Source organism: Rhincodon typus, chromosome 21 (genome assembly GCF_021869965.1).
Source record: "Rhincodon typus isolate 14 chromosome 21, sRhiTyp1.1, whole genome shotgun sequence".
In the NCBI taxonomy this organism is placed as follows: domain Eukaryota; kingdom Metazoa; phylum Chordata; class Chondrichthyes; order Orectolobiformes; family Rhincodontidae; genus Rhincodon; species Rhincodon typus.
In genome coordinates, this window is record NC_063352.1 from 6,080,101 (window position 1) to 6,093,477 (window position 13,377).

Genomic DNA, 13,377 nt, shown 5'->3' on the forward strand with positions numbered 1-13,377 from the left:
CCTTGTTGTCATGGAGAAAAGGAAAATGGTTGTTAACAGCAATCGAAGCTGTGTGCCTGCAAACAATGGGGAAAGTGAGTGAAGGGAGGAAGCAAATACTGTGGATTAGTAAGTCAAATTCACTTTTGTGAAAAATCACATTCAAAATGATACACATTTCTCTGGCCTTTTAGGTCTATTATGTATAATGGCATTCGACAGTCATTTGCCTGTGCATACTTTTCGTTTACCTCCCTCTCTGCTACAAATGCAGAGAAATATATTAGCTTTGTATGCTTGTTTGATAGTAGTGCAATGTAACTTTTTGTCTGAAAAAAGACAGAGCTAAATCTTAATTTTCTTGGCTTAGTCCAAGTTGCAAGACATGAGCTTGGTACCTTTGGTTGAATGGGTAAAATGCAAAAACCCAATGCAACGTAGGGATGTCATGAGCATCCAGATACAGCTCACACACTGAGCCTATGATAGCAAGTGAAAAGCACAGAGATGCAGCCTGATCCTGTCCATGATTACAAAGATAGTCAATAGTTGGCAGTGCAGGTCACGATACAGCATTGAAGCATAGGACCAGACTGTAAGTGAATTGGAGATGTGCCTTCACGGTTTTTCGAGGTTGGTGCCTAATTTCCAACACAGGTTGTTCCAAGCAAGCGGTGACTTTGACCCAAAGGGATGGTATGGTGGCTCAGTGGTTAATACGGCTGCCTCACAGCGCCAGGGACCCGGGTTTGATTCCACCCTCGGGCGACTGTCTATGTGGAGTTTGCACGGTTTCCTCAGGGTGCTCCGGTTTCCTCCCACAGTCCAAAGATGTGCACGCTAGGTGGATTGGCCATGCTAAATTGCCCGTAGTATTCAGGGATGTGTAGATTAAGTGAGTTATAGGGGGATGGGTCTGGGTGGGATGCTCTGAGGGTCAGTGTGAACTAGTTGGGCCAAAGAGCCTGTCTCCACACTGTAGGGATTCTATGATTCTACAAATCCACCAGGTGCTAACTTTGGTTTCCTGGTCAGGATTTCTCAAAATTTGGCTTGTTGAGTGAGTTTGATAAAATGGGATTCTGAATGTTAATGAAGCATATTGTTTAACACCACAATCAATAATGACCATCTTGACATTGCCTGGTAAGAATCTTGCCATATCTCTTATGACAAACATAAAAGATGAAACAAGGTGATCTCCATATTGAGATGGGCCTTGTGCACTTGTTTCCCGATTCTGCCACCCCTCTCAGCCATAGCCGCTCAGATCCCTGTCAGATTTCTCATGTGAATTTTATACCATAAATCCAATATAATTGATTACGTGTCTGTTTGTATTCCACATAACTTTTGCCCCACCCTATTACAACTAACTTTCAGTGTAAGTTTTCAAATTATTATTGTGGTTTTACAGATTCTCTTCATTTCAACAGATGACATTAGCAACAAGATGTGATGTGCTTGGTCTTTATCGAAGAATTTTCAGAATAGCAAGAACATGGCAGTCACTATCAGGACTATCTGAGGACACTATGAAAGAAAGAGATTACATTATCACAGAGGCCAGAACATTGTTCAAAAAAAATAAAAATGCAAGTCTCAATGTTTTAATTTATGGCATGTTTACTGCATTTATATATATAAGATATAAAGGTTTTGAGCAAATTATTCATTTGTTTCTTTTCTTACCCCCATCACCATTCCCTTTGACCCTGTAAATCCAACTGTTCAGTCATTTAATCTCCTCGGTCTTCCACCGAAGTCACATACCTCCCTTTTGTCCGTTGTCCAGCTCATCCCTCCAACTCTGAATACTTATCGGAGATTACTCTCAGGTTGAGTATTCCTATTCGAGGTTTGATTCCAGACTGTGTTTCACTGGTTTCTGCTCATACGTGCAATTATTTTTCTATTATGACTTTCAAGATCACTTTGAAGTGACTCATTAAGCTTATGTGACCTGGAATGATGTTGTAACACAGTAGTAGTGTCCCTACATCTGAGCCAGGAGACCAGGTTCAAGTTCCACCTGCTTCAGAGATGCGTAATAACATCTCTGAATGGGCTGATTTCAATAAAAATCCCTATTTCTAAATTAATTGCTCTCCATTGTCTTAGGTTTCTTGGGTAATAACAAATAATCAATGTGATAAGTCACATGGCATGTACCTTTTGGTATATATTTGATCACAAGTTTGTTATCACTTGTAATTCTGTTTCTCCAAGGGTTTTTAGATGTTCTGTCATTATTTCATCTATGATAAAACAAAGAACTGTGGATGCTGGAGATCTGGAACAAAAACAGAAATTGCTGGCAAAGCTTAGCTGGTCTGTCAGCATCTGTGGGAGAAAGCAAGAGTTAACATTTCGAGACTAGTGACTTATCATCAGAACTGTTGTTATTATATCTTATTGGCCTGGATGAATTTCCTATGCTCCTCAATTTCAAAGCAGTCTTTACTCTGTTATTCTAGTACTTTAGCCATTGTTTGCCTCTAAGTCTTGCGCACTGTCTCAAGTTGGATCATTCTGATAATAGTTTAAATGTGTAAGAGTTGTGAAACTAATTTTGTTCATTATGCATCATATTTTGATCCATGTCAACTTTGTTATCCATTTCTGACCCTTACACTCCTTAGCTACTGCCTTTCTCTCTCCAGGATGAGCTTTCTGTAGATATGAATTATAAGCGTAATGACTTCTGCAAAAACCTGGATTATACTACCTTCTCCCCAAGCCTGTAGAAGGGTTCCTATCCTCCATCTGCTCTCTCAACTCCATCTTCCATACTATTTGGTTGCTTAATGATGAAGTAGAATTATTTAAACTATTGACAGTACAAACTGCACATTATATTCACAGGAATACATTCAGTACCAAGAAATTTCTACCATCATGCACAAAATATAGCTACTTAAATGTGGCCACATCTCAGCCTTCGTAATGTAGGCATGCTGTCAGCAGGGGATAAATAGATAAGAGCAAGAGGCTTAAATGATTTTTTTTCTTCCCTGTTTGAGCTTTTACCAAGCTCCTGACCTTTAGTGGAATGGATGATGACGTGTATTGTGATATGAATTATACATTTTACTTTCAATAATGGGCATTTATATAACCCCTGTAGTATAGAAATACAGCCCAAGGCACTTCACTGAAGGATAATTTTACAAAAAGAGGTGCAGAGCCAAAGAAGCAGCTTTTAGGAGTGTGGAGCCAGCAGCTTTAGATAAATCGTAGTGAGAGGGAGGATCTGGGAAAAAAAATCAAAGGCTGCTGAAAAGAGGACAAGGAAACTGGCACCATACAAGCACAGTCCCAAGGGATATCTTTTGTGATTTGGTTAGGGCTATTTCCATTTGATAAGAGTGATGTGACTATTCAGTTAATTCCTAATCAATAGCTAGGCCACACTGCATGAGTAATAAACCTCATTAATCTTTACACTGGTTGATCTCTGAATAAATTTTTTTATACACATATCTGTAGGCAATAAAGTGATCTATCTGAAAGACAAAGATCCAACTAATTGTCTGTTCTGTACCTGTGATGATCAAGCACTTCCTTAAGCCTGAAGTGAATGCATCACATTTAAAGTTCTAATTGAAAATGGTGGTAGCTTAACGTTTACACAAAGACAAAATACTACAGTTGCTGGAACTCTGAAATAAAAACAGGTCTGGCAGAATCTGGAGTGTGAAACAATTAACATTTCAGGTTGATGATCTATCATCAGACACAAAACACCTTTTTTCACTCTTCTTGAATATGATCTGACCAATGCATTTTCAGAATTTTCAATATTTATTTGTATTAAATGTTTTTTTAATTGCCTGCAATATTAATAAACTTCTTTTCTAGTTAACAGATGCAGAAGCAATTAAAATCTGCATACAGGAATGTCAAACAAGGATAGAAATGGGTAAGAATCATTTAAGAATTTATCAATACTTGTAATTTCTTACGCAAGTAACTTACAGGGTATAATGTTTGTTTTTGAATTATCTTAATTTCTTTTGCAGGACTACATTACAGAATTCCATATCCTAGACCAGTAAGTTACCACCTTTACGTTGAAAACATGTTCTACAATTTCTTTGATCAACAAATCAAAAGAGCTGAGCTTTAGAGGTGAGAATGATTATCCTTGACATCTAGGCTATATTTGACCATGTGTTGCATCAAGGAGCCGTAGCAAAACTCAAGTCAATGGGAATTAGGGGGGAATCTCTCCACTGTTTGGTGTCATACTTAGCAGAAAGGAAAATGGTTGATGTCAGATATTAATTGTCTCAGTTCCAGGACATCTCTGCAGGCGCTCCTAAGGATAGTGTCCTAGGGTCAACCACGTTCAACTGATTTATCAAAGACTTTCCATTCTTCATAAGGTCAGAAGTGGAGATGTTTGTTATTGATTGTAAAATGTGATTCCGTGACTATGACAATGTCAGGCTGTTGCTTTACAGCTTTCCCAATTCTGGTTCAAGACCCCAGTAGGAAGGACTTTAGGGGTCAATATGGTTTACTTTGCTGCTGTTGTTTCTGACGCTTAGGTTGGTGCTGGGAGTCCATTCAGTTTCATTCTTTTTCTTAAATTTTGTAGTGTATGATACAACTGAATGGCTAGGCCTAAAGGCAACCAAATTACTATGGACCTGGAGGCAGACCGGTTAAGGATAATTGATTTTGTTCCATAGAGAACATTAGTGAATCAGATGGGTTTCTCCAAAAATTGACAATGATTTCATTGTTACTTTTAAACCAGCTTTTAATCCCAGATTTATTGAATTGTGCCATGGTTGGATTCAAACCTATTTCCCTAATGCATTAGACTCTGTCTCTGGATCACTCTTCCAGTGACTATGCCACTACTTCCCCTTCTTGTAATAGGTTAAATTTTCAGCAGAGAAACTTGGGTGGTTGGGTTTGTGGTTATACAGACATTCTGTTGTGTGAAAAACAGTTGCTTTAAGTGTTTACATTGACTGCAAAAATTAGCAAAAGAACTGTAGTCAGACACTGAATCAACAGCTAGCTCTTCATGTTCAGTTCAGTGTAATGAATAAGTGCTTATTTGAAATTAAACATCGTTTTATTTAAAAAGATGAGGTTGAAGGGAACAATAAAAATTAGAATCTGTTACTGGTTAAATTTGGTGGTCTTGCGCTACCAGAAAGAAACTGTGTTTTGTCAGAGATAGGCTATAACACTGTAGGCCCAATTATCTGACCTTGCATCTTTTAAATAACATTTCTTGGAAACTCAAAGTACCATTACTCATTACATGTACTCATTTGAAATTATATACAGAATGTATCAGTAAATGTGGATTGGAAAGAAAAAGCTACAAGGTGTAGCACGGGGCGGCACAGTGGCTTAGTGGTTAGCACTGCTGCCTCACCGCACCGGGCACCCGGGTTCAATTCCACCCTCAGGTGACTGTCTGTGTGGAGTTTGCACATTCTCCCTGTGTGTGCATGGGTTTGCTCCGGTTTCCTCCCACAGTCCAAAGATGTGCACGCTAGGTGGATTGACCATGATAAATTGCCTGTAGTGTTCAGAGATGTGTAGATTAGGTGGGTTATAGGGGGATGGGTCTGGGTGGGATGCTCTAAGGGTCAGTGGGGGCTTGTTGGGCCAAAGGGTCTGATTCCACACTGGAGAGTTTCTATGAAAACTAAGATAAGCTGTACCTCTGAAGACCGACAGCCTCAGGATGGGGCCTATGAAGCACAGAAGATCGATACACTCCCCGGGCTCCTGGCCAGTGTTATCCCCTCATACTGAGACTGAAACCCAGCGTGCAACCTGTTAATTTAGTCACTTTGGCCTTGGCTTGCTGACGTTCCTGAGAGGATGAAGTGTTCGTGCTAAACAAAGACGGCGTCAAAGAAGCACTTCTGAGAGTGTCAGGGATGTAGGGATCCAACCCTAATAACTAGTAAACCTGGTCCAAATCTAGCAGTACACCTCATTAGTAACTTGTAACTATTCCTTCGCAATAAACCACTTGTTAATTAGTGCTGACTTTTTAAAATGAACTTAAAATTTGGGAACGAGGAAAGTGTATTATATACACTAATTCCATATGATGAATTACACAGCAAAAAATCAGATTTTCAGTGGTTTTATTGTATAGTATATGATACAACCCTTTCCCTTTCAGCTCCTCTTATATTTTAGAAATCCAACCACCAATTACCCAATTAACAAATACAGAAGTTCAGCTTATTTTTAAATTTTGGAATTTTTAAAAAAATATAATGAACCTGAGCAGGTGGGCCTTGAACCCTTATCTTGTGATACACAGGTAAGAATGCCAGCAATGTACCACAAGAGCCCTTAAGAACTCCGCTTTTTCCTTTCGTTAGTAGTTTTAAAAGGATGAATTTTGAGACTGCTTTCAGCTCCACCCAATCTGATGATGTCACATACACTGATGTGGAGATGGGGCAGAACATCTTAAGATCTTGTGGAGTGCAGACTTGCATCCACAAGTCTCCTCACCGACTTGGTCATAATGTCCAATAAACTAATGTAGATGTTTTTAATCAATCTGTTCAGACATGTTACAGTGTTATCTGGAGCATGTGGGACTTTAATCTCGGCTTTCTGGACACTTTCAAGTACATGTTAAGAGGGCCTCAGTCAAATGTGTCTCAGCTTCATGACAGCACAGCAGACCCTCGGTACTGCTCTGTGTCTACTAACATGCAGCCATAATTACATGCTCAGGTTTAGAGCACTCAATCTTGTGAGCAAACGGTAAACCTGTTACCATTGAGGCACAGCTAACTTTTCAGACCACGGATCTTTTTCTTTGTAGACCCACCATTAATCACCCGTTTGAAGAATTAAACAAATAAATTGCAAGAACTGGCCACCAGGGGCAGTGCAACAATAACAAAAAGGAGGAGTGGACAGAGAACGTAGGGACTAAATCAAAATGAAGGGAGAGTTAATGCATTCCAGCCTGCATGGTTCCCACTTCTCTCCCAGTCTTGGTGGACACAATATGCTCCCTGTATAAGGACACCTGGACACAAACAGAACTCGGATTTTTTTTTTGAAAGCCCACCACCAAACCACCTGATTAACAAATTTAAAAAAAGAATTACAACCATTGCCTACCAAGGTGTGAAAAGATGAAAATAGGTCACCTTTTCATAAACTAAGATTAATTGCACTCCTTAATTTACACCCATTTTATCTATTTCTTTTTCACCACAATCAATAACTTCTGAGGAAGGGTCACCGGAATGGAAATGTTAACTGTTTTCTCCTTCACAGATGCTGCCAGACCTGCTGAGCTTTTCCAGCAACTTTGTTTTTGTTCCTGATTTACAGCATCCACAGTTCTTTTGGTTTTTAATCAATAACCTCTTTGTCTTTTGCACTAGGCCTCCATACCATCTATTCTCTTTGCTCCTCCTCCTAAAGTATAACAATTCCCATTTTCCAACCCCTTTCCATTCTGAAGAAAAGTTTTATAATGGATTCAAAGCATTAACTGTTTGTCTCTCCTTGAATCCTGTCATATTTGTTGAGTTTCTCCAGCATTTTCTGTTTGTTTCAAATTGTCATCATCCACAGTATTTTGCTTTTGTGAGCCAGAAGGTCGGGGTTCAAGGCCCACCTGCTCCAGAAGCGTGTCATAACACATCTGAACCATTTTAGAAGAAGAAAATCAGGAGTATCCTTCGAACCATACATGCCGTGGCTGTCAGACTGTTGTGTGACGGATAAAGGGAGGTACAACCTGTATATGTGAATTTGACCGCAATGCTACTTATTGAGATTGTAGATTCATGTCGTACCTTTACCTTTCTTCATATTATTTACAGATACACTTGCCTCCTATGGGACTTGCTGATAAAAAGGGACGTAAATTTAAATTGCAAGAAAGGCTGAGGAAAATTGCTAAACCAGTGTATCTACAGTCACACGAGGAGATGTAATGGTGGATGGGATCATCTACTTTTATACTGTTTTCTTTGATCACATGAATATGATTTATTATTTAAGTGGTTTACATTGTAGTTTATTTCTGGAAGTAAAATTTCTGTTCTGAAAAGAAAATAGCCTCCAGCAAATTGTTTGAATTAGGATGTTTGTACAATTATTAGAATGTAGGGCAATCCTGAAACAAGTTATTTTTAACTTAGTTTATTGAACATTGAAAAGTATTTTCAATGCAAAAATACATAAGGTTCTTGTAGCACAGTGGTAGTATCCTTCCCTCTGAGCTAGGAGGCTGAAGTCAGTTGTCTAATAACATCTCTGTACAGATTGATTGAAAAATATCTAGAAGAAACTCCCTGTGCTACACTACAATTTTGCCTGAGCACTTCTGGGCCTGTTGTGTTCCTGTAGTATGAATAGTGTAGTGTGGTGGGAAAGTGCATACAGTGCTGAGGATTTGCACATTGCTTTTGAGTCAGTTTCCTTAAGGCTCCATACTTTGTACAATATATACTCTAAAAGCAGTGTTATCACATCATTGTAGTACTTTGTCTGACTTTTCTTTCCCTCTGTGCTTCAACTTTATTCATTCTTAGGGCTGAGCACCATTGGCAATGCCAGAATTTATTCATGTCCCTGGTAGCCCTTGAGATAGTGATACACCTTCATGTAAGGTTGAAGTCGGAAGTCCATCACAAAACTGTTGGAAGCTGAAGGCTTCAGGTATGACTGTAGCAGTTGCCGCTGTGATGATGAGCCACTGACCTTTGATTCATTAACTGTTCTCGGGTTAGGTTTGGGTTTAGGATTAGAACGTTTGGGAAACCTGAAGCTGACCAGATAATTACTTGATTACTTCCCAGAGAGAAGCAACACAGTTCCTCTGCCAAAGAAGGGGTGTGGCAGTGGTAGTTACTCGTGATTTTTGTCAAATACAAATCATTTTAATATTTAATTATCATTACTTTGTATATCAGAGTAATGAACAGTGTACAAAAGATGCTTTCTGACATAAAATTATTTAATTCTACTTCCCAATTTCCAAGATGAATATACATGATCAGTTCCCCTATCTGGATATTTCCAAAGATTAACAAGATGTTTTTAGTCATCCAACTGACAAAGAGCTGCCACACCACGGTTTATCCAATGTTGTTCTGCTTTATCCGATGAAAGCTCTATTGAAAGTACATAATTTGTTGAGTGGCCAGTTGTGGATAAGGTACCTCTGCGTGCACTGGTTTTGTAGACTGGACAGTAATAGACATTTTGATGCAGAAATGTTGCACTCACTCCTGGTTTAAGCCAGATAATGGGCATAGAGTCAAACAAAATTTTGGGCAGTGACTCCCCAATGACCATATTTTCTCTATCCCAGCGAGCACCTTCCAAAAACAGACCCTTAACATAAGCTCCATCTTTTGGCTTTTGGTCCATATCATTTTCTTCTTTCATGACCTAAAAAATGTAAGAGAAACAAGTCTGAGGTAAAACTTAAGCCATTTTGGCTACATGCCAAGGATAACAAAGAAAAATGTTTGCTAAATACTTTAAAAACATGTTTTGAACAGGGATGCAAAGATTAAATGTAAACATATGATCAAAACTGTAAATGATCAAATATCCTATTAGTATATACTACCTAAGTTCATAATAGAAAGTGACATAAACAAGGATTTCATTTTAGAGAAACATATTGAGGGAAAAGTACAGCAGGAAAAGGAGGGAGAAACCTAGAGCAAGTACAATACTTACCTCAAATTCAAACCCTATGTGATCAATGGGTATGGTATATTTTCTTGCATAATTCTGTGAGACGCCAGTCAGAAAAGATTGAGTAAAATAGAATCCAGATAACCAAAATACGTTGGGTGGTCCTTTATCAATCCATTCCTGTTTATGAAACACGTTAATAAAATGGTGGTATTACATTGATATCAAGTAACAACTTCCATCAAGTAACTTCTTACTACTCCACGTGCTCTTTGTATGCAGATTGGAAGGATCCCATCCTTCATTTTTAAATGTCACTGGTTCAGCACATTGCTTTCAAATGTTGATCAATTCGCAGCAAAAATCCAACCCATCACTACTTATACAAAAATTCTGAATTGTACACTCTGCAAAACTAAAATCGTCGTCATATAATAGCTACTCTCATTTATCCAAGATGTTTCCGTAATATGTTATTTCAGCTGCTTGTATTTCATTCCAATGGTTGTTCCAACCCAGTTTTCCTAATGTTACTACCATTTACTGTCCAAACAAATTCATTCAAAATATAAACTGATATATGGAAACTACAAAGAAGACCTGTAATTAATTTTCTAAAGAAAATCAAATAAAGAGTCTTGGTGAGGAGGATTCCTTCCATTTCTATTCCTGACACAAGTTCCCAGTGATTGTGGAAATTCATGCTATTTCAGATTGAAAAGGGCTTTTATTTGTCCAGGATGAAGTAAAATCGACAATGGATAAAAAGTAGTTTGTAATTTCTTGGTTGTCTTATCTCAAATCCTCAATGTAATTCTCAAATATGGCTCTTAAATTGCAATTAATATTCAGTGTTTTATACAAGGAATTTGTTATGCACAACAAAGCAGGAACAATGCATAACTATATTCTACTGAATAAAATCAAATCACTGTACATGCTGAAAATCTGAAACAAACAATGCTAGAGAAATTCAGCAGATCTGGCAGCATTCTAGAAAGAGAAACGCAGCTAACAATTCATTTGATTTTTTCAGAATTATATTCTAGCAATGTTGAAGTCGTATTTGAGGCATCAAATTTGGCAATCAACAGATAATAAAATATTCCAGCATGTTGACAACTTGTTGTAATGAATCCATATTTATGATGGTGTTTTCTCTTCAGATAGCCAGCAATATGAAATGATTATTACAGCTCAACTCCATATGAAGGTAGAGGTCCTTCACTCACTCATAATGTTGTGCTAGAAGTTTAAGTAAATATATGGTACCTGGAAAAAATGTAGCCTTACAAGAAGATCTGCCACATAACTGCCGAGGGGTTTCAGAGATGGGTAGGATTTGGCTGCCCACGTGGATGGAACTTTTCCCACCAGCATGCTATCGAACACATTCTCTAGTTCAGCAGACATTACCACGAGTCCCTTAATAGCCTTGCGTATGTTTATAAGACTGCTGCGTACAACTTGAGTGAGTCTGAAAGAGAAGTTATTGCAGTGTGTAGAATGCTTTCATAAAATATTTCAACAAAAAATTAGTATATTCTCATTAAACCATTCATAACAGAATCAGTATTTAATTCAGTTCTTAACAGAATTTTCCAAATTTCTTAACATCCATTTCAGATGCTGCATCTCACCACCATTTCCAGGAAATACTTGGACAAATTAAAGAGTGTAGATGCATGGCATAATGGATCTTCTTGCTTTCCTTTTCACCCAAGGAACAGCATTCCTCAAGGTAACAGAAGAAAAATCCACCTTTCTTGCCTCTGCCAACTGGAGCATAATATCCTTGAAGGTACTCCCATCAATCAACTAAAAACTCTTAAGAGTACAGTGGTTATAGATAAATTTAAATAGCATGCAAGGCAGAACGACTTTTTTTATTCAAATTAATTATATTCCAGTATGAAGACCACCAGTAGATTAACACTTGCAACTAACTTAAGAGGCAGTAGGGTTTCACCGGCTAACTAGAGAGCCCAAGCTGCATCTTTTTGGGAAGGTCTATCACATCACAATCCACTGACCTATTTAGCTGAATACAACCGGGATGGAAGTCCTGCCCACTGGAAGCCACTGGCCGAAGACGAGCTACTTTTTGATTGGCAATGGAGGCAGTGATTGCTGCTTTTACAATATCCACCTAATGTTCCAAGATCCTCAACCACCTAGGCCGTAGGTGAGGAATAACAAGATGGGATTCACAGGAGGAAAGTCGGTAGCAACACAGATGTGTTGGTCTAAGCGCACCACATCCCCACTTGCCAATACCACATCCCTCAGTCAAGAACAGAGTGCTCTTCTCCTCACTGAGACGCACTCAGGCAATCCTGTTTGGGTTCATTTATTTTCCCTCCACAGCAGCTGTCTGTCCTCCTTTTGGGTAAATCAAACAGCAGTGGGATCATTCATTAAAATGGACATAATTTGGCAGCAGAGCAGGGACGCCATCCATGAGCCTTTTGACCAGTGATTTAATCTGGATGGAAGTGAAAAGGTGGTGGGATCCCACCCACCATTCTCTTGCCTAATTAAATGCTCCCAACCATCACCACTGAGGGAAAGGTCATTATCTATAATGAAAGTTAACAATCTCGAAAGCTTCTTTGTTGAGCCAAGTGGGACAAGACTGCTCCTCTGCATCTGACCAGGATGGTCACAGTCATTTGTCCTAGAACATGTCCCCTGAATTTCCTGCATATTCACTTACTGCAAGTGGTTGGCCAAGGCTAACCATTCTTTGACAGCTGTAAATTTCTCTGATCTTTGAACTCGACACTCAGAAAACATGTGGATTAACATTTAAATCAGCATCTAATATTCCTAATAGCCACTTCTGTTACTGATAAATTAATTCCCTCATGTGATTTTACATTGTATTAAAATTCCACAAATAGCCTATGCTCTGAACAGCTCGTCTATGACTTTCTGATAACTTCAATGTTTACTCAGACTATTCATATATATTAGTAATGGGAAGAACAAATAAAGACGAAAGGTGAATCAAATTGCTCTGATTACCATAGAACCTGTAAAAGGTTGTATGGATTGGTGTGGATTCTTCACTCATCAGGGATGGTTGCACCTTGATTTGAATCTTTAATAAATACTGTATTAGATTTCAGATTGAACCTCTTCTGAATATAGAGATAGTAGGAACTGCAGATGCTGGAGAATCCGAGACAACAAGGTGCAGGGCTGGATGAACACAGCAGGCCAAGCAGCAGCATAGGAGCAGAGAGGCTGACGTTTCGGGCCTAGACCCTTCTTCAGAAAAGGGGGCGGGGAAGAGGGTTCTGAAATAAATAGGGAGAGAGTGGGAGGCGGATAGAAGAGGGATAGAGGAGAGGATAGGTGGAGAGGAAACAAACAGGTCGAAGAGGCGGGGATGGGGCCAGTAAAGGTGAGTGTAGGTAGGGAGTTAGGAAGGGGATAGGTCAGTCCAGGGAGGACGGACAGGTCAAGGGGGTGGGATGAGGTTAGTCGGTAGGAGATGGAGGTGCGGCTTGAGGTGGGAGGAGGGGATAGGTGGGAGGAAGAACAGGTTAGGGAGGCAGGGACGAGCTGGACTGGTTTTGGGATGCGGTGGTGGGGGGGAGCTCGAACAGTTCATCCACTTCACTAACACCTTCCACCCCAACCTTAAGTTTACCTGGACCATCTCTAACACCTCTCTCCCCTTCCTGGACCTCTCTGTCTCCATATCGGGCAACCACC

General features: G+C 39.3%; 3 protein-coding genes across 10 annotated transcripts in view; 1 reads left to right on the forward strand and 2 right to left on the reverse strand.

Annotated features, from left to right (window-relative positions):
- lyrm1 (LYR motif containing 1) overlaps positions 1–12,631 on the forward strand; it is a 14,025-nt gene extending 1,394 nt beyond the window's left edge. For 5 of the 8 annotated variants that reach the window (XM_048609810.1, XM_048609812.1, XM_048609808.1 and 2 more), the window contains 4 exons: positions 1,416–1,574; positions 3,841–3,901; positions 4,002–4,033; positions 11,281–12,629. In XM_048609810.1, the coding sequence (XP_048465767.1) occupies positions 1,416–1,574; positions 3,841–3,901; positions 4,002–4,033; positions 11,281–11,517 (489 nt within the window). In that variant the 3' untranslated portion in view covers positions 11,518–12,629. Of the gene's footprint in view, positions 1–1,396; positions 1,575–3,840; positions 3,902–4,001; positions 4,034–7,823; positions 8,059–11,280 lie in introns of those variants that run through there. The other 3 variants (XM_048609815.1, XM_020534206.2, XM_048609813.1) reach the window with 3 other exon arrangements.
- Positions 1–13,377, reverse strand: part of LOC109935637 (dynein axonemal heavy chain 3) — a 214,009-nt gene that overhangs the window by 143,682 nt on the left and 56,950 nt on the right. The gene's annotated exons all lie outside the window — the stretch shown is intronic.
- LOC125485701 (dynein axonemal heavy chain 3-like) lies at positions 8,946–11,124 on the reverse strand. The gene is made up of 3 exons (XM_048609807.1): positions 10,927–11,124; positions 9,697–9,834; positions 8,946–9,399 (listed from the first exon to the last, which is right to left on the reverse strand). The coding sequence occupies exons 1-3, from the start codon at positions 11,065–11,067 to the stop codon at positions 9,046–9,048; spliced, it is 633 nt and encodes a 210-aa protein (XP_048465764.1). The 5' UTR covers positions 11,068–11,124; the 3' UTR covers positions 8,946–9,045.

Coding starts and splice junctions, on each gene's coding strand:
- LOC125485701 (XM_048609807.1), bottom strand. CDS start 11,067: ATGTCTGCTGAACTAGAGAATGTGTTCGATAGCATGCTGGTGGGAAAA. Junction 9,835..10,926: donor TAAGGCTACATTTTTTCCAG/GTACCATATATT, acceptor TTTCATAAACAG/GAATGGATTGATAAAGGACC. Junction 9,400..9,696: donor ACATAGGGTTTGAATTTGAG/GTAAGTATTGTA, acceptor TACATTTTTTAG/GTCATGAAAGAAGAAAATGA.